Source organism: Vulpes lagopus, chromosome 23, assembly GCF_018345385.1.
Source record: "Vulpes lagopus strain Blue_001 chromosome 23, ASM1834538v1, whole genome shotgun sequence".
Classification (NCBI taxonomy): Eukaryota; Metazoa; Chordata; class Mammalia; order Carnivora; family Canidae; genus Vulpes; species Vulpes lagopus.
Window position 1 is genome coordinate 63,153,758 of NC_054846.1, and position 20,675 is coordinate 63,174,432.

The 20,675-nt window shown below is 35.5% G+C and overlaps 1 protein-coding gene across 1 annotated transcript in view; it reads left to right on the plus strand.

The window, feature by feature from the left end:
• The window catches only part of CCDC30 (coiled-coil domain containing 30), a 117,761-nt gene that overhangs the window by 16,485 nt on the left and 80,601 nt on the right, over window positions 1–20,675 (plus strand). Inside the window, 4 exon segments of the mRNA XM_041739070.1 lie at window positions 2,857–2,946; window positions 4,262–4,415; window positions 13,249–13,320; window positions 18,561–18,676. Coding sequence (XP_041595004.1) covers window positions 2,857–2,946; window positions 4,262–4,415; window positions 13,249–13,320; window positions 18,561–18,676 — 432 coding nt within the window.

Below are 20,675 nucleotides of genomic sequence, written 5' to 3' on the forward strand. Positions count from 1 at the left end.
AGCAAACTTCCCTACTCAGTGGGGAGCAAGATGTGGGGCTCCATCCAAGGACTCTAAGATCCTGACCTGAACCAAAACCAAGAGCTGACCACTCAATCAACTTTGCCACTCAGGCACTCCAAATATATAGCTTTTATGTTTGGAGGAACATCTCTGCCACTTGTTCGTGGTATGACCTTGAGCAAGTTAGTGAACTTTTGTGAGTCTTGATTTTCTCATCTATAAAATCTGAGATCAACCTAACTACTCCACGAGGTTATCATGAAAATGAAATAACATGTATAAGACTAGAATAGTACCTCACATATTAATTAGCATTATTGTGGGGGGTTTTTTCCTCCACAGAAACATATAATAAAAAGTGAAAGATTTATGCCATCTGAAGAGAAATCAGAATATTAATTAGCATTATGGTTAATTGTTTATCGAGAACTTTCCATCTGCCAGGCTCTGTCCCAGTGGATGTAGAAACAAAGTCAAGTTAGACATGATTTGGGCTTGCAAGGAACTTACAAGCTAATGGATGGAAGAAAAAAGCCAGTGATTATAGTTCAGTGTATAAAGTCCCATGATAAAGGAAGGCACAGAAGGCTCGGGAAACTGAGAGGAGGGGCTGAGTCAGATGTGATAGGTGACCGAAGAACATCTTCCATCTCTCATCTTCCAGAGGAGATGTTGAGTAGTATTTTGAAAGCTGAATATGTATTAGCTACATAAAGATGCTGGGAAAGGCATTCCTAGCAGAGGAAGCAATGTGTTATTACATGTAGTTCACGGAAGTGAATGCTAAGTAATGTGGCTGGAGATGTTTTCAGGAACTACATCATGGTGAGATTCATACACTAATCTCAAATTTGGACTCAGCACCCAGCAGTGTTCCTGAACCATAGTAGAGGCATAAAAACATTTTTTAAAAAGATTTTATTTTTCAGGGATCCCTGGGTGGCTCAGCTGTTTGGCGCCTGCCTTTGGCCCAGGGCGCGATCCTGGAGTCCCAGGATCGAGTCCCACATCGGGCTCCCGGCATGGAGCCTGCTTCTCCCTCCTCCTGTCTCTCTGTCTATCATAAATAAAAATAAAAAAATAAATATTAAAAAAAAAGATTTTATTTTTCAGTAATCTCTAAACCCAACAGGTTGCTTGAACCCACAACCCCAAGATCAAGAGTTGCAGGCTATGCATATTGAGGCAGCCAGGTGCCCCAAGGCATAAAAACATTTAATGGACTTTGTTATAGAAGGTCTGGAGAGGCACTAAATACTCTTAAGAGGAAAGAGTAACAATCTGATTCATGTTACTACAAAATCTAGGATTTTGATTTTTGATTGTATTGAATCAGTTTAAGAGGAATTTACTATCTTACAATATTGATGTGATCTGTGATCATAGAATATCCATTTATTTTTTAATGTATATAAGTAAAGTTTTACGATTTTCCCCACAAACTCTTGTACTCTTGTTACATTTTTTCTTAGGTACTTCATATTACTTCACATTTTTGGATGCTATTAATAGCAAATGTTATCTTCTTAAAAAGAATTTAATATTCTAACTATATGTGGCTGGTATTTAAAAATGCAATTATTTTATACTGACATATCTAACATTGTTGCTAAGGTTTTTTATTCATTTTACTTATTTATAAACTACTTTTTCCTCTTTATTTTTATTTATTTATTTAAGTAGGCTTCACACCCAGTGTGGGGCTTCAACTTACAACCCCAGATCAAGAGTCATGTACTCTACCAACTGAGCCAGCTAGGTGCCCCTCTTATTCATTTTAATAATTTATTAGAAGATTTAAAATATGTTCTACCTGTACAATCAAATTATCTGAGAATAATGATACTCTCATTTCTTCCGTTTCAGTCCTTATTCTTTCCATTCTTTCTCTCTCTCTCTTTTAAAGACTTTATTTATTTGACAGAGAGAGAGAGAGAAAGAGAATACAAGCAGGAGAGTAGTGGGCAGAGGGAGATGGAGAAGCAGGCTCTCCACTGAGCGGGGAGCCCCATGAAGGGCTTGACCTAGGATCCTGGGATCATGACCCAAGCTGAAGGCGATTGAGCCACCCAGGCACCTCTCATTTCTTTTTCTTGCCTTTTACTGGGTAGGCCCTCTAGTATTACCTTGAAATTAATATTATTAGTAGTATTAAATAGTATTTTCATCTTGTTATTAATATCAGAGAAAGCATTCAGTGATTCATTATTAAGTATGATGTTTGCTAGAGGTTTTGTTTCAAATGGTACTTTTTATTTATCATTTATACTCGTTTCTAGTTTGCTAAGAGTTTTTTATAGTCATTGATGAAATAATTTAAAACTTGAATGTTAATGGGAAAATTTTGTTGATTTATTTTTCTAATGTTAAACCTATTTTGCATTCCTAGGATAAATCCAACTTGTTAATGATATGTTATCCTTCCTAGATATTATCAGGTTAGATTTGATAAAATTTTAATCTATGTTTATGAATAAGAAGATTGCCCTGTGATTTTTCTTTCTCCTGTTATCTTTGTTGGGTTTTAATCTCAAGGTTTGGCTAGCCAGTGTTAACCAGCCATTTTTCATTATTGCCTCTGTAATGAGATTTTTTAGATTTACTACTACTGTAGAGTTCTATATACTGTAGGCGTATCATGCTTTGTACATAAGAAGAGTAAGATTTTTTTTGCCCCTGTAGAAACCAATTTTCACTCCTTTGGGGATGATATTGTCTCATTGAGAATGGATAGCCTAGCCTCATAAAATGGATTGGACTGTGTCCCTTTTTTTTCTTTTTAAAAAAAATTTAAATGACATTTTTTTTACAAAGATTGATGCAAGTTTCATTTATCTCTTATTATTTATTTAGGAGACATTTGAACAAATCTACCAGCCTCTGCAAAGAGAACATGAGAAATATCAGGAACCTGTGCAGCAATCTGAAAAAATTTTGAGTGAGGTAAAAAAAAAAAAAAGAATCCTTCACTTAATAATCACAGCTAATTACACATTAGTTTTTACCAAGTATTTTGTTTGAATATATTAAAATATACGCTGTGAAAATTATAAAATTATACATAAAAGTATTGTAAACATATCACAAAGATTTGGGAAGAAAAAAACTAATAGCTAATTTTTATTGAATGTATCAAAATTTAAACAATCAATATGTGTTATATCCTTTGAAAAATCACTTTGGGATAATACATACTTCTTTCCAAATATGTTTGGAGCCCTTTTTTGGGGGTAGTCTTTTAATATATACAGCACATTATTTTAAGTATAATCAATTCTCCTCATAGAATTAAATTTTCTAATCTGGGGAAATGTTATTAAGTGCTAAATCCAGTAAATAAACTATGTGCTAGAAATTTAACTGCAGGAAATAACCCAAGATAAATGTATATGGATAAAACTGTATATCATAGTATTATTTTAAATAGCAAAAATTGGAAACTACCAAATATTTAAATAATTATATAAATCATATTGCACCTATTTTGGAACATTATATAGCTTTTAAAAGTTATCATTACAAAATCTGTACAGTTATTTGGGGAAATGTTTCTCATATAATGTTAAATGAAAAAGACAGAAACATGTATGTAGATTGGGATTATGACTACATAAAAAAATGTATATAAATAAAAAATACTGCAAGGATATATACCAATATCCTAGAAGTGATTTTGTTATGTAGATGGTATTTTGGTTGTCTTTCAGAAATAGTTGTATGATGATTATATAAATAATACATATTTTAGGGATCAAAAGCAAGGTATAATTGAGACTGAATTTCTTAGCTTTTAAAATACTTTGAAAATAATTGCAGAAAAGGAGCCATAAACATTTGAGTGTGTTCATATCTTGAAATTAAATGTGAAAGCATTTTATAAACTGTATTTAATGGACCATATACATAAGGATTTTTTTTCTCTCTTTTTTGCCAGATGATACTCATTTTTATGATAAAATTTCTATTTCTTATAATCATATAATCATAAACTCTTATTTTTTAATCATAAACTCTTAGATATTAAGTTGAACTATATGAAGTTGTATGTTCATAGGTAAAAAATCAAGTATCAATAATTTTACATTTCAACTTAAAAGAAATACATATAAATGAAATATTGTTTGCTGCTTTTCTTTATTAGCTTTCAAATGCTTGTAGGAAATAGTACAGTGTTATAAGAATACATTTAATTTTTGTTTTAAAAAATTATTTTATTTTAGCTTTTGTTAGTTTAAAACTAACAATAGTTTTATTTCAGTCCCATAGTGAAGACCTGGAAAAAGCTAAAATTTCACAAAACTACCCGGAGAGGAATGCAAAACAAGTAGCAGAAAGGTTAGGGATGGCCCAGGAAGAGATCCGAAGGCTCACTGATGAACTAAAAAGGAAGGAGAAAGAACAGAGTAAATTAGGTAAGCTGTGGTTGCAGATGAACATTTCTGATGATGTTTTCAATGTAATTGATATTTTCTCAGGGTGGAACATGAGTGCATTGGAAAAAAAATCTTCTAAGACAAACACATAGAAGTTTGATAAACGGCTTCTTTTTGTACACTGTCTACAAATTTTTACTGAAGCGTAAGCATAACGTACCTACCAAAATATGCACAACTCCTAAGTGTGCACCATGTGGTCCAAGAAGCTCCCAGCATCCCAGAGCCCCCTTTGTTTCTTCTTTCTAGGTCTACACCCTCTCCCCCATCCAAAAGTAACCACTATCCTGACTTTTAATACTGTTTCTGAGTTTTTACTGCAGGTAATATGCATTTTTAAATTTAGTTTGTTTCTCTTGTTCCGTCTTATGTCCATGAGATTCACTCTGTTGTTGCATGTAGCAGCACTTTGTTCACTTATGCTGGTTGTATAATATTCCACTGAATAAACATATAGTTTACTTTATCTAGCCATTCTACTGTTGGTGAGCATTTATGTTGCTTCCATCTGTGCTCTGTTATGAATAGTGCTATGGATGTTCTTGGACTTACCAACACATTTCTGATTGTGATATACTAATTATTGGATTGAACGGTTATGTGTACAACCTACTTTGGTAGATAACTGTTATACTGTCTTCCAAAGAGTTGTATTAATTTAAACTCTTCTCAGCTGTATAGGAGACTTTGGTTACTCTACATTCCTTGTCAGTATTTGGTATTGTCAGTCTCACTAACTTTGACTTTTCCGATAAATGTGTAGTGGTATGTAATTATGGCTTTAATTTGCATTTCTCTGATGGCTGATGAAGTTGAAAACCCTGTCATAATTTGTTGTTACTGTTGTTGTTGCTCATCTAGATATATTCTTTTGTGAAGTACCTGCTTAAGTCTTGTATATATTTTTCCATTGGGTTGTATTTTTTATTAATTTGTAAAAATTCTTTATATATTCCTGGGGCAGCTGGCTGGTTCAATCCATAGAGCATGTGACTTTTGATCTTGGGATTGTGAGTTCAAGCTCCACAATGGGCGTAGAGACTACTTAGTAGCAAAAGAACAAAAGAAATTTTTAAAAAATTATTTTATATATTCTGGATATGAGCCTTTTGTTGGTTATAAATGTTACATTGGGGTTTTTTGCCATATAGAAATGTTAATATTTTTCAAGTTGGGTTTAGCAGAGCTATTATTCTGTATGGCTTCTGGGTTTTCATGTGTAAAAGCCTTTTCTATATCATTACAAGGTTTTTGAAAGTATTCATCCCTTTAGTGTTTTATTGCGCTTTCATGGTTTCATTGTTTATATTTCAGTCTTCACTTTATCAATAATTTATTTTAGCATAAAAGTTTAAACTTTTATCCCCCTTTTATATTTATAATTTACAATGACTAAGAAATCAGGCCAATTTTCAAATGCAGTATATAAGTTACTTTAGGATTGTATCTTTAAAGTGTTAAATGTTAAAACAATAATGATTCTGCCAACTTAATTATGGATTTAAAAATGAAGAATATCAGAGAGGTTGGGATTTTGTTAGGAATGTGTTTTAAACAGTGTACACAAAGGAATTTTTGGAATATGGAATTGTTCTATAATAGGGTTTGTGATTATACCACTATATATATATTTGTCAAAATTCACTGTCCACCTAAAAGGATGAATTTTTACTGTATGCAAGCTATACACCCAACTTTTTAAAAAGGGAAAGAAATGTGGCTTTGTGAATATGATGAGAAGCAGTCTTTGCTACTTGTAATATGGAAGGAGAAAGGAAAAGCAGGACACTCATTCCTCTTAGTTACATTTGGACACAACAGAATACCATCACATGGCACCCTGTTCTATAACCAGTTGGCTGGTCTCATAGATCCTAAACTATTAACTGAAAGCTGTCTCTCTACAGTAAGTATACTGGGGGACTGTTAGGAAGTTAAATTAGCAAGTCCTTTAAAAATATATGTACTATCAAAAAGAATAAAAATAAAATAAAACAAAATAAAATATTAACACCAGTGTGTGCCCTATGTATAAATTCTTGACTTATCAGTTTATAAGTCAATGTATTTCTAGGTAACTGTGTTACATGACAATGTTTACCAAGTATTAGTCTACTTACAACAAATTGACTCATTTATTTATTTATTTATTTATTTATTTATTTATTTATTTATTTATAAAGATTTTATTTATTTATTTATTTGAAAGAGAGAGAGCATGAGGGAGAGGAGAGGCCAAGGGAAAGGGAGAAGCAAACTCCCCACTGAGCAGGGAATCTGACATGGGGCTCGATCCTAGGACCCCAAGATCATGACCTGAGCCAAAGGCAGCTGCACAACTGACTGAGCCACCCAGGTACCGCCAAACTGACTCTTTTGAATGAAATACTCTATATTAGTTTATTTTCTAGCTCTCTCCACAACCGACTGAGCCACTCAGGTACTGCCAAACTGACTCTTTTAAATGAAGTACTCTATTTTAGTTTATTTTCTATCTCTCTCTATATCACATCCAAAAATTTGGATGAGAATGAAAAACTCTGGATAGTAACAAAGATATTTATTCAGAATAAAACAGAATTCATGTGAGATATTTAGAGTATTCAATAAACAAATTGAAATAAAAAGATGAATTTTTTAAAATTTAAGGGAATTAATAACCAATTATAACATGTGGCCTTTACTGGATCCTGATTCAAACACATTTGTAACATTGGTGAAAAAATTGGAACTGTGAGTATGTACTGGATATGTAAGGAATTTAGTTAAATTTCCCTAACCACATGTGAAGTTTATGTTTAAAAAGAGTTCTTATCTTGTAATTTAATTATAAAGTAAAATAATGAGCAACACTAAAAGAGACAGAGGCGGAGGGAGAAGCAGGCTCCATGCACCGGGAGCCTGATGTGGGATTCGATCCCGGGTCTCCAGGATCGCGCCCTGGGCCAAAGGCAGGCGCCAAACCGCTGCGCCACCCAGGGATCCCTAAAAAAAAGATTTCTTATCTTTTAGAGATATATAGTGAAATATTTATGATGAGTGATATGGTTTCTGGGATTTGCTTTATAAAGTGTCCTACATCAACCTACACAAAAATTGACTGCAAAGCTAAATAAGAGTTAAAACTATAAACCTCTTAGAAGAAAACAGAGTAAATAAATCTTCATGATCTTGGATTAGGCAATAATATATTAGTTCAGCACCAAAAGCAAAGGTGGTAAGAGAAAAACTAATAAACTGGACTTAATAAAAATTTGAAATTTCTGTATTTCAAAAGACAACATCAAGAAAATGAAAAGACAACTTCCTAGACTGGAAGCAAATATTTGCAAGTCATATGTTTGATACAGAACTTATATTTAGAATATGTAAAGAATTCCTATACTCCAATAATAAAAAGAAAGTATGATTTTAAAATGAGAAAAATATTTGAGTAGACATTTCTCTGGAGAAGATATATGAATGACCAGTAGGCACAAAGAAGATGCTCAACATCATTAGTCATTAGGAAAGTGCAAATTAAAGCCACAATAAGATACCACACACAATCACTAGAATAAATAGCTAATAAAAAAGACAATGACAAGTGTTAGTAAGAATGTGGAGAAATTAAAACCTTCATATAGTGCTGATGGCAATGTAAAATGATACAGATACTGGAAAATAATTTTGCAATTTCTCAGGATTTTTTTTTTTTAATTTATGATAGTCACACAGAGAGAGAGAGAGGCAGAGACACAGGCAGAGGGAGAAGCAGGCTCCATGCACCAGAAGCCCAACGTGGGATTCAATCCTGGGTCCCCAGGATAGCACCCTGGGCCAATGGCAAGCGCTAAACCGCAGCACCACCCAGGGATCCCAATTTCTCAGGATTTTAAATGTAGACTTATCATGAAGCCCATCAATTTAACTCTTACGTATCTACCCAAGAGAACTGAAAACATGTGTTCACACAAAGACTTATATGTGAATGTTCCAAGCACTATTATTTACAATAGCCAAAAGGAAGAAATGACCCAAATGTTTATCAACTGATGAATGGATAAAGAAAATGTGATATATTCACTTTGTGTAGGAAATAGTTAACAGAAATAACTTGACGCTGCTATCCTTAGAAAGGCATGCTTGAAGGTCAGTCCTTGAATAACATCTGGGAACTTGAATTTTGGGAAGGTTCTCACCATTTCCTAACTGGTAATAGTGGCTCACTGTGCCTTAATGTTTGTACAAACTATGTGGCTTACACTTACTTATTTAGGGTTCCTGGATCCCAATTTTAATGTGGAAGAGGGAGGTGTCTCTCATTACGACCAAGCAGTTCTTGGGCATCAGTTGGGTGTCCTACAATTCAACTTAATTCTAACACTGTTTTCCATTAATTCTAACACTGTTCACCTGGATATAGTGTCGGATTCCACAGATTAAGGCTCAGTTTTGTTTTGTTTTGTTTTGAAGAGAGAGAGAAAGCATGCGCCTGCAAGGGGCAGGGGAGGCGAGAAAAGGAGAGAGAGAATCCCAAGCTGAGCATGGAGCCCCACTCAGGGCTTGATCTCAAGACCCCAAGATCATGAGCTGAGCCAAAATCAAGAGTTGGATGCTTAACTGACTGAGCCACCCAGGTGCCCTCCTCTTTTTTTTTTTTTTTTTTTTTGAAAAGAGAGCGCAGATTAAGGCTCAGTCTTATAAGACTGCTCCCCACCTCTTCAGATGCCAGTTGCAAGCCTAGGGTATCACCTGTGTGCTTCTGCCAACTGGGTGTAGATTGGAAGTTCTTTTTTATTTATTTATTTATTTTTATTTTTAGATCAGAAGTTCTAATTACCCCTCCTTGGGTTCAACTAATTTGCTAGTGACTAACAGAACTCAGAAATTCTAACATTTTGTCACAAGGTTACTGGTTTGTTATAAAAGAATACAATTCAGGAATAGCCAGATAGAAGGGGATGCCCCTCTGAGTGTACCATCCTCCCCAAATCTCCGTGTGTTCACCAATCCAGAAGCTCTCCAAACCCTCTCCTGGGTTTTTATGGGGGCTTCATTACATAGACATGGTTGATTAAATTATTGGCTATAGGTAATTGATTCAACTTCCAGCTCCTCTCCTGTCCCTGGAGGTCAGAGGATAATTGGAAGTTCCAACCCTTTGTTTGATTTTTTTTTTTTTAAAGATTCCATCCATTTATTTTACTTACACACACACACACACACACACACACACACACACAGAGGAGAGAGAGAGAGAAAAAGCGCAAGCGCAAGCACAAGCAGGGGGAAAGGCAGAGGGAGAGGGAGAAGCAGGCTCCCCACCGAGCAGAAGCCCAACGTGGGACTTAATCCCAGGACCCTGGGATCATGACCTGAACCAAAGGCAAATGCTTAACTGATTGAGCCACCAAGTTCCAACCCTTTAATCGCATGGTTGGTTTCCTGGAAACCAGCCTCTGTTGTTAAGCGTGGTCCAGGAGTCACCTCATTAACATAAGATGCCTTTATCACTCATCACCTAAGAAATTCCAAGGGTTTTAGGATCTCTGTGCCAGAAATGGATTGAAAACAAGACCAAATACATATTTCTTATTACAAATCACAGTACCACAATGCTGGACACCTCCTTTCCTTCCAAGAAACTGGAATTTTGGTACTTGATGGGTAGAAGGTGGTATATATGTGACCAGCCCCAAACAAAAACCTTGGGCACTGAGTCTCTAGTGAACTTCTCTGATAGACAACATTTCACACATGCTGGAGAAATTAAGCACATCCAAGAGAAGACTCTTGGGCACGTGAGCCTGATTTCCTCTGGACTTTGCCCCATTTACCTTTTACCTTTGTTGATTTTGCTTTGTATCCTTTTGTTGTAGTAAATCTTAGCTGTGAATATTAGTATATCTTTTGTCCTGTAAGGCAAGTCCTAAGAGTCACCAAACCTGGGAGTGATTTAGGGGACTCCTAATATTCATGCAATGAATACAATTTGCCTATAAAAAACCCAAAATACTTATACTTGCTACAACATAGATGAATCTGAAAAACATAATACTAAGGAAAAAAGTCAAATGCAAAAGGTTATATATTATATGATTCCATTTATGTGAAGTGTCCAGAAAAGGCAAACCTATAGAGAGAGAAAGTAGATTAGTGGTTGCCTGGGGCTGAGAGTGGGATCAGGGCCAACTAAATGGTCATGAAGTTTCTTTAGGGGGTAATAAAAAGTTCTAAAATCAGATTATGGTGGTGGTTGCACATATGTAAATATACTAAAAGTCACTTAATTGTACACTTAAAATAGGTGAATTTTATGTAAATTCTATCTCAAAAATTATACCTCAATAAAGCTGTTAAAAATATAAGACCTGGAGGAAATAGGTATATTAGATAGAAAGCTAAGATGGTCTCCAAGAGCCCCACTTGGTGTAAATATTCTTTTTCCCAGTTAATTCAATCAAATACAATATAGATGCTCCTGTGAAGAGCCTTTACAGATGTAGTTAAGGTCCCAGATCAGTTGCCTTTAAGAAAAAGAGATTATCTTGACCTGATCAGATGAGCCCTTAAAAGGGCTTAGTCTTTTCTGGGTGAAAAATACTCAAAGTATGAGAAGGATTCAGCATGAGGGAAATTCTCCTTTGCTGACTTTGAAGATGGAGGGGACCATGTGGCAAAGAATGTTGGTTGCTTCTAAAAGCTGATAGAGCTCTGTATATGTATGTAATATTTAAGGATGCAAATGAAACAAGATTGGCTATGGCTTAATAATTGTTAAAAGCTGGATGATAGATATAGGTATTTCCTTAACTGTTGTATCTACTTTTGTATATGTCTGAAATATTCCATAGTAAAAGAAGTTCTAAAAAATTATCTAGGGTAACCACTAAAGGAATAGACTTAGAAAATTAAACTGTCAAATAACAGAGAGGTCTCTGAAACCTACAACCAACACAGTGTTAGAAATATTACTAGTTTAAGAGAAATAATGGAGAGCTATGATTTTCACATGTCTGCATGAGCATGGCAGGAGAAGCTAACCTGGCAACGTGAGTTAATGCATTTGGTGGTCTCTGATATATTTGAGTTTTGTATATGATATATTTGGCTGTATGTGTTAATGTAAAAATGGGTTGCTGTTGCTTTTTAAGTGAAAATCAAATCAAATGTTTGCAGAACCTCTCGATTACCTCCTCAGGACTTTAACCTTCCATAAAAATTTTATTCTGAAGGATAAATACTGAGCTTCCCAAAGGCCTTTCTGGTTTGGCTCTTGCCTATCTATATGGCTTCGTACCCTATATTTCCCGTAATCCTTTGCACTGTAGACCCAAGCAGTATTAAACTACATGTAGTTCCCAAAACATTCAGTGTTCTCTTACTCACTCTCCTTCCAGAGACAAACATATTAGAAAACCATGGTCTTTTTTTTTTTTTTAAGATTTTTTTTTTAATTCATGAGAAACACAGAGAGAGAGGCAGAGATACGGGCAGAGGGAGAAGCAGGCTCCCTGTAAGGAACCCGATATAGGACTCAATCCCAGACACCCGGGATCACATCCTGAGCCAAAGGCAGACACTAAACTACTGAGCCACCCAGGCGTCCCAGAAAACCATTGTCTTAATAAAACAGAAGCTATTCTCACATCTCTAGCATAGCGTACTCAAACAGACCTGAGTTCAGATCCCAGCTTTATCATTTACCAATTATGTGACTCTGAGCAAATTGCTTAATTTTTCTGAGCCTCCTTTATCTTATCCATAAAATGGGAATGCTAGTATTTGCTTTGAAGATTTGTTATAATGTTAATATATCTGACACTAGTAGCTGCTGCTGTTGGTAGCAGTGGTAGTAACTATTGTTATGGTCAGGAATATAATTTTAGGTGAATCTAGTAGATCAGACTGGGATTTACTCCAAAGAATTGAGCGTTTGGGGAGTAATAATAAAACATGCATAATTGTGCTGATGTATTTACTTTGTGATTAGGAATGATCTCTTATAAGGGTCATGTTAGCCTCTTACTTCTGAGAGGTTCTTCATCCTGACATAGAAGCCCACCAAACATATCACTGGTAATGACTAGACCCAAGGAAGCAAAGTGATAAAACCTGGATTAGAGAACCCAAATCCAATAGACTCCAGTGCCCCATGTCCTTGCCCTGTACCATTTGGCCATCTTCATATAATTCTTCAATAGTATCAAAAGGTATTTCCTGAAATTTTGTTGTCTTGATGTTTCTAGCAACTACTGGTAAAATTCTTTTTTAAAAAAGTTTTGTCTTATTTATTTAGAGAGAGCGTGCATGCATGGGGCAGGGGAGGGGCAAAGAGAGAGGGAGGAGGAGAGAGAGAACCTCAAGCAGACTCCCTGCTGTGCTCGGAGCCTGACGTGGGGCTCAGTCTCACAACCTGAGATCATGACCCACGCCAGAATCAAGACTTGGATGCTCAACTGACTGAGCCACCCAGGCACCCCACTACTGGTAGAATTCTAAATATTACTAATTGAAGGAATTAATTTTAAATATTTCTGAGTGTAACTGAAGCTGAGAGTATCATGCTTAAAAAGTTTAGTTGTTCCTATTGTTTATTGTGATCCAAACTCTTCAACATGGACTCCAGTTAGGGAAACAGAACTCTTGCGAGACTGCACAATCAGGAATAATGATAGGGTGAAGTGAGAACATTAAGGGGAGTCTGGAAGAGTTTCCTGGAGGTGACATTTTGTAGAAACTCAAAGGACAATCAGCAGAAAGTGAGTTTTCCAAAGAAAGAGAATGCTAATCATTTGCTCCTTACAGAAAGATTTTCTTTTTTCTTTAGATTCCGCACTTGAGAAGGCTCAGCTAGAAATTAAGAAATTGAAAGAAAATTTGACAAAGCTGCAAGAAAATGGTGAGTGATGCATGTTAGCAGATATGTTTAATAATACACTAAATAATAACAAGTGTATTATACACAATTTAACATAATGTCTTTAATAATAGTGATAAAGCACTATTGTCACTGTTATTATTTCTACTACTATTACTGCTACTACCACTTATTTCTTACTAAATAGCAGGCATTCTATCTATCAGGCACTTTATATGCATTGACTCTAATCCTCACAATTCCAAATAGTGAGTATTATCATTCCCATTTCTTAGACAAAGAAGCTGAATTATGGCAAGGTTTAGCGAGTTATCCAATAACTACACTGAGTATTAATGAATTAAGTAATATAGGGCTGGTATTTGAACCCAAATATATCTAACTCTAAAACCTGTGGTCAACAGAAATAGCACATATTTTACTACTGAGATCAAGACACATTATGATGAATTTAGCAATACTTTATACATACTTGCTCACTGGGAAGTCAATAGGCTTGGAATCCCTGGTGAATTAATCTGACCCTAGCTGAACTATGTAAAAATGCTACCAGCTATAAATAATACAATGAACTTTGAGTGTTTTAATGGTAGCAACTACAAAAATAATTAAAATCCTTTACTTGTTTTAGATAATTCTAAAACTAGGCTTCCCCAGTGATATTGTGATTTATAATAAGAAATATATATTTGGTCTTTGGCCCTGTTTCTGGCACCAAGCTTCAAAAACCCTTGAAATTTACTCCAATGGGAGTGATAAAAAGTGTCTTTTATTATCTTAAGGAGGGCTTTTGGAAAGCCCCTAGGTTACCAAGGCTGGAAGGGGACAGCCGGTAGAGATTGAGTTCAGTCCTAATGGCCAATGACTTCATCAATCATGCCTATGAATGAAGCCTTTGTAAAAATCCCAAAGGACAGGGTCTGGAGAGCTTCTGAGTTGGTGACCACATGGAGATTTGGGGAGAGTGGTGTGCCCAGAGAGGATATGGAAGCTCCTCACGTCTTGCCCTATGCATCTCTTCCATTAGACTATTCTTGAGTTATATCCCTTTATAACAAACCAGAAATGTAGTGGATAAAATGTTTCCCTAAATTCTGTGAGCCCCTCTACCAAATCATTTGAACTAAGATGATTTGCAACCTCTGATTTATAACCAGTCAGTCAGAAGCACAGGTAACAACATGGATTTGTCTTTAGTATCTGAAGTGGTGGGCATTCTTGTGGAACTGAACTCTTAACCTGTAGAATCTGATGCTGTCTCCAGCTAGATAATGCCAGAATTGAGTTGAATTATAGGATACATGGCTACTGTCCAAGAATTGCCTGGATGTGTGGGGGAAAAAAATCCACACATTATAGTTGGTGATTAGAGTTGCTAACCCTCCTTTTCAAAAATATATCAATGCAATTATAAAATGAACACTACTTTCTTAGTAACTGAAAAAAAAGGGGGGGGAAACAAAATCAGTAAATATAAAGACTTAAGGATAGTACCAACCAACATGACCAAATTAATAATTATAGAAAAGTCCATCAGATTACACATACTTTTCAAGTACACATGGAACATTCTCAAGGAAAGGCCATACTGAGCCATCAAACAGCTTTCTGTGGAAGAACTACAATCACACAAATTGTGTTCTCTGACCATAATGGAATTGAACTAAGAATCAATAACAGAAGTATGTTTAGACAATCTCCAATATTTGGAAACCAAACAAGATATTTCTAAATTGCCATGTGATCAAAGAAAAAATTACAAGGGATACTAGAAAATATTTTCCATGAATTAACTTGAATGAAAATGAAAAAAAAAGCATATCAATATTTGGTAAAAGTAACTAAAACAGTACTTAGATGGGAATTTATATCATTTAATGCTTATACCAGAAATTGAGAAAGGACTCAAAGTGATCTACACTTTCACCTTAAAAACCCAGAATAAGAAGACCAAATTAAATCCACATCAAGTGCAGTGAGAGAAGTATTAAAAATAAGACTTGAAGTCAATACAATTAAAGACAGAACCACAAGAGAGTAAATTATGGAACCAAATGTGGTTATTTGGAGGGATCACTAACACTGATAAATTTCTACCTAGATTGATCATGAAAAAAAAAAAAAGAGAAGACAACAAATCACCAATGTAAGAAATGACGGAAGAACATTTCTACAGACCAAAAAGATAATAAGAGAATATTTTGAACAACTTTATGCCAATAAATTTGAGGATCCATATGACTTGAGCACATTTCTTCAAAGACAAACTACCAATCCTCACTCAAGAAGAAATCTGCCAGGCTGCCTGGGTAGCTCAGTCCTTAAGCATCTATCTTTGGCTAGGGTCATGATCCCAGAATCCTGGGATTGGGCCCCGTGTATGTGGGGCTCTCTGCTTGGTGAGGAATCTGCTTCTCCCTCTTCTCCTGCTTGTTCTTGCCCTCCTTCTCTCTTTCAAATAAATAATTAAATCTTAAAAGAAAAAAAAAAAAAGAAGAAATCTGCCAAAGGAAATAAATTTGTAGATAAAAATCTTCCCATGAAGAAAACTCTAGGCTCAGATGTCTAAGAAAAAATTTTTTTCTGAGAAAATTTTTAAGGATAAATGATATCGATTTTACATAAAGTCTTCCAGAATACTTTCCAGCTTTTAAGTGGTCAGCATAACCCTGATATCAAAACCAGACAAAAATACTACACTATCACTAATGACTATAGAAGAACTTGTAAAAGTACAGAGAGTAAGGAAAACTTTTGGGGTAGCAAAATTAAGTTGTGTTTATCCACAGTGGACTGACTAACTAAATGACTGTGCGTCTATGAATAAGAAGGATGTAGATCTATGTGCACAGACATGAATAGATGTCTATGATATATTATCAAGTTAAAAAAAGCAAGCTGTAGAGTAATATATGTAGTATAATGTTATTTTAGTTTTTATTTCTTGGATGTGTGTATCTGTGTGTATGCCCATAGGACGGCTATGAAGTGGTACACATTAATGTATGACAGTGAAGACACTGGAATAATTTTGTATAAGTTGTAAATAGCTGCTACCCCGAGTCTTTCAGCTGTCTACCATCTACCTCAACTATCTGAGCTCCTTCCAACCCCTTGTCTTCCCAGGCATTAAAGGGATAATGCTTGGCAGTTCTCTAGAACTCTACTCCAGAGCTACGTTCTTATAGGTGAGGACCCATACTTTAGCAGTTGATAAATACTTTTAATACAACCCTTGTCTGTACATGCATATAAAATATTTTGATGAATATTTAGTAAGTATTAATATTATTTTGGGTCATCTAACCCTTTGAGTAAGGGTTAGATGAGAATATTCACTTGAAGATAACTGTACAGTTTTACTTTTAAACAAAAAGCCTATATTCATTTGTGATCAGCCAAATATATTGCATTTAAAAACAAGCCATTATTTGGGATACCTGGGTGTTGGAGTTGGTTAAGTGTCCAACTCTTGGGTTCAGCTCAGGCCTGATCTCAGTGTCATAAGACTGAGCCCTGAGTCAGGCTCCGTACTTAGTGTGGAGTCTGCTTGGGTTTCTCTTCCTTTCCCCTCTGGCCCATTCTCTCTCTCTCTCTCTCTCTCTCTCTCAAATAAATAAATAAACCTTTAAAACAAGCCATTATTCAACTGCATTTTTAAGATTTATGAAAATTAAAATTCTGGTAACATTCAGTGTGGAGAAATGGGCAGAATGTAACTTTGTGCAATCTTTTTAAGGAGTGATTTGGCAATATCTATTAAATTTTCTAAATGCACATATCCTCTGATCCAGCTTTCCCATTTCTGGGAATTTGTTTTTTGGAAATAATTTCATAAGTGCCTAAAGATTGATGAACAAGGATAATGATTTTAGAATTATTTATAAGAGTAAAGCGTCAGCAATGCACCTGAATCTTCTTCAGTAGGGGAAAAGTGACACACATGATGACACATTTGGACAATGGTGCGTTGTACAGAACAAAATGAAAGACTGGATGAAGATTTATAGTTAATAAGTTGTATATGAATAAGATGGACTGAAGAGTAGAGAGAAACAAATTATCGATATGACAGATGGCATCACCAAAATATATATTGAGCAAAAGAAGCCTGACATGAAAAATACATATATTAAGATTCCATTTGTAGGAAAAGCAAAATCCAGTAAAACTAATCTAAAAATAGTTCCAAATGAGAAATGGAAAATGGCTTTATAAGGATTGTGCTGTAAAGACATCCATGACATGTTCACAAGTGGTGAATTTGCAGACAGATTATGTAGCATTGTTTAAATCTTTAAAAAATTGCACAGGCCAAAAACCAAATGTCTCTGTCTTTACCTCTGTCTGTCTCTCTCACTCTAAATCCACACCCACTCACACATAGATAGGGTGGGATTGTGAATAATTTTTTTCCCCTTTTTGGTATGTTTTCAGCATTTTTCAAATTAAAAAAAATACTAAGGGGGAAAAGTAAATGGGAAGAGGAAAACTAAAAATAAAGAAAGAACATAAAGAATAATTAATACAAAACAAGTGATGAAGAAGGAAAACAAAAGAGAATTTAAGGCAACAGAAGAAAAATAAGAAATATGAGTGGAAGTGGCTCAAAGAAACAGCTACAAATTTAGGAAAGTCTCAGGCAGCAAGTTTGCAATATTGAAACTGATGAAAGCTGGAAAGAGCAGGTCTTAACATGAGGTGCTAAACTCAGAGGGAACTACCATTTTATGGGCTGTGGTGGAGGCAGAAAGATGATTTTGATGCATGAACTTGATTTAACTAGGAAAATCTGGCTGTCCACTGCTCGTGGCTCATCACTTCTCATCTGTGGAGCCTTACTGTTGCTAAGTAGAAGAGAAGAGTCTAGGAGTAATATGTGATGTGTAAGAGAGACAGGATCACAAGCAAGATAGGAAGTTGATTTTCTCGATTGTTTAACTTTTAGGAGGTAGGCTCCACGGCTTTAAAGGTACAATTCCCTAAAGAACCTCTGTTGCTGGAAATCCTATTCTCAAAAAAATCCAGCTCATTAGTGTAGTGTGAGAAATAAAAAAGTTCTGCTCTGTTTCAATAGGTTGTTAGAATATTCTAGGGCTGGACTTGAGAGCATAGCAGCTCTCCTGTGCAGAGATCCACATATGCAGAAACATGGTAGGACTGACAAGAAGCCAGGAAATAGTACTTCCTTAGTTTTAAAGTTAGTACCTCAGATCAAAACTTTGATCCAGTCGAACCAACTGTGTTCTGTTCTGTTTTAGATTCAGTTGACCTACAGAAAGCAAAGGAACATAATCAGAGACTAGATGAGGAAATTCTGGCTTTAAGAAATCGGGTTCGATCACTTGACTCAGAAAAGAAAGTGCTTGGAGAAGTGGTAAGTTGTTCAATGTAATTTTTCTTAGAATTTATTTAAATGTGTTTAAAATAACAATCAGCAGCTAGAGCACTGTATACATATGATTACTGAGGACCAATCCTGGTGCCTATCGTATCCCAGATAGATGCCATACTCTGACCTAGATGCAGTCTATCAGTATTTATGTTTTATACATTTTAACTACCCATGCTAAACAGTAATGCTAATGCTATTATGTCAGTTTAGGATCTTTTCTTTTTAATAAGGATTTAGGTAATAGTTTATACTTAATTTACCAAATAGAAATTATTTCTCTATTTTATTGGGTAAGTTTGAGTTGTGTCACATTTTTTAATTATTTCTTTTTCATCCTTTATTGATTTTTAACGTGTACTTCCAAGTTCTGGATATATGTCTCTTCAATTTTAGTGGGTTTTGGGGCGCCTGGGTGGCTCAGCGGTTTAGTGCCTGCCTTTGGCCCAGGGCGTGATCCTGGAGTCCCAGGATCAAGTCCTGCATCCGGATCCCTGTATGGAGCCTGCTTCTCCCTCTGCCTGTGTCTCTGCTTCTCTCTCTGAATAAATAAAAAAATCTTTTAAAAAAAATTTTTAATGGGTTTTTAAAAAGATTTTATTTGAGAGAGAGACAGAGATAGCAACAAAGAGCACAAGCAGGGAGGAGAGGGTGAAACAGACTCCCTATTCAGTAGGGAGCCCCATGTGGGGCTCGATCCCAGGACCTTGGGATCATGACCTGACTCAAAGGCAAAAGCTTAACCAACTGAGCCACCCAGTTGCCCCCGATTTTAGTTTATTTTCATTTTACAGTTATATCTCTAGTGTCTCACACAACACCTGGCATATACTAAGTGCTCACAATATACTTGTTGCAAGAATGGATAAAAGTACCCATTAGGAAACGAACTAGGGGTGGTGGAAGGGGAGGTGGGCAGGGGGTGGGGGTGACTGGGTGACGGGCACTGAGGGGGGCACTTGATGGGATGAGCACTGGGTGTTATTCTATATGTTGGCAAATTGAACACCAATAAAAAATAAATTTATAAAAAAAAAAGCACCCATTAGGATGGCTCTTATCAAAACAATAGAAAATGACAAGTGTTGATGGTAATATGGAGAAATTGGAACCCATGTGCGTTGTTGTTGAGAATGAAAAATGATGCTGCAGTCACTATAGGAACCAGCATGGCATTTTCTTTAAAAAGTAAATGTAGAATTACCATTTAATTGAGCAATTCTGCTTTTGAGTATATACCCAAAGAATTGAAAGCAGGGACTTGAACAGATACTTGCACACTCATGTTCATAGCAGTGTTATCCACGACAGCCAAAAGTTTGAAGCAATTCAAGTATCCCTTGATGGATAAATAGATAAATAGAATGTGGAATATATAATAGAATATTATTCAGCCTTAAATAGGAAAGAAATTCTTTTTAAAAAAATATTTAAAAAAATATTTTATTTATTTATTCATGAGAGACACAGAGAGAGAGGCAGAGACATAGGCAGAGGGAGAAGCAGGCTCCATTCAGGGAACCTGATGTGGGACTTGACCCCAGGACTCCAGGATCACGCCCTAAGCCAAAGGCAGATGCTCAACTGTGGAGCCACCCAGGCAACCCAATAGGAAGGAAATTCTATTCTATGCTACAACATGGATAAGATTTGAAGACATTATGTTAATTGAAATGTAAGTCAAAAAAGGAAAAATAGTGTATGATTCCCCTTATGTGAGGTACTTAGAGTAGTCAAAATCATACAGACAGAAAGTAGATTGGTTGTTTGGGACTGCGGGGAGAGGACAGGATAGGGAGTTCTTTAATGGGCATAGAATTTCAGTTTTGCAAGATGAAAAGAATTTTGGAGATTTATGGTGGTGATGGTTGCATAATAATTAGAACATACTTAATAGTACTGAACTGTGCACTTAAAAATGGTCAACATGGTAGATTTTATATTATTTGTTTTTTTTCATTTTTATTTATTTTTTTAAATTTTT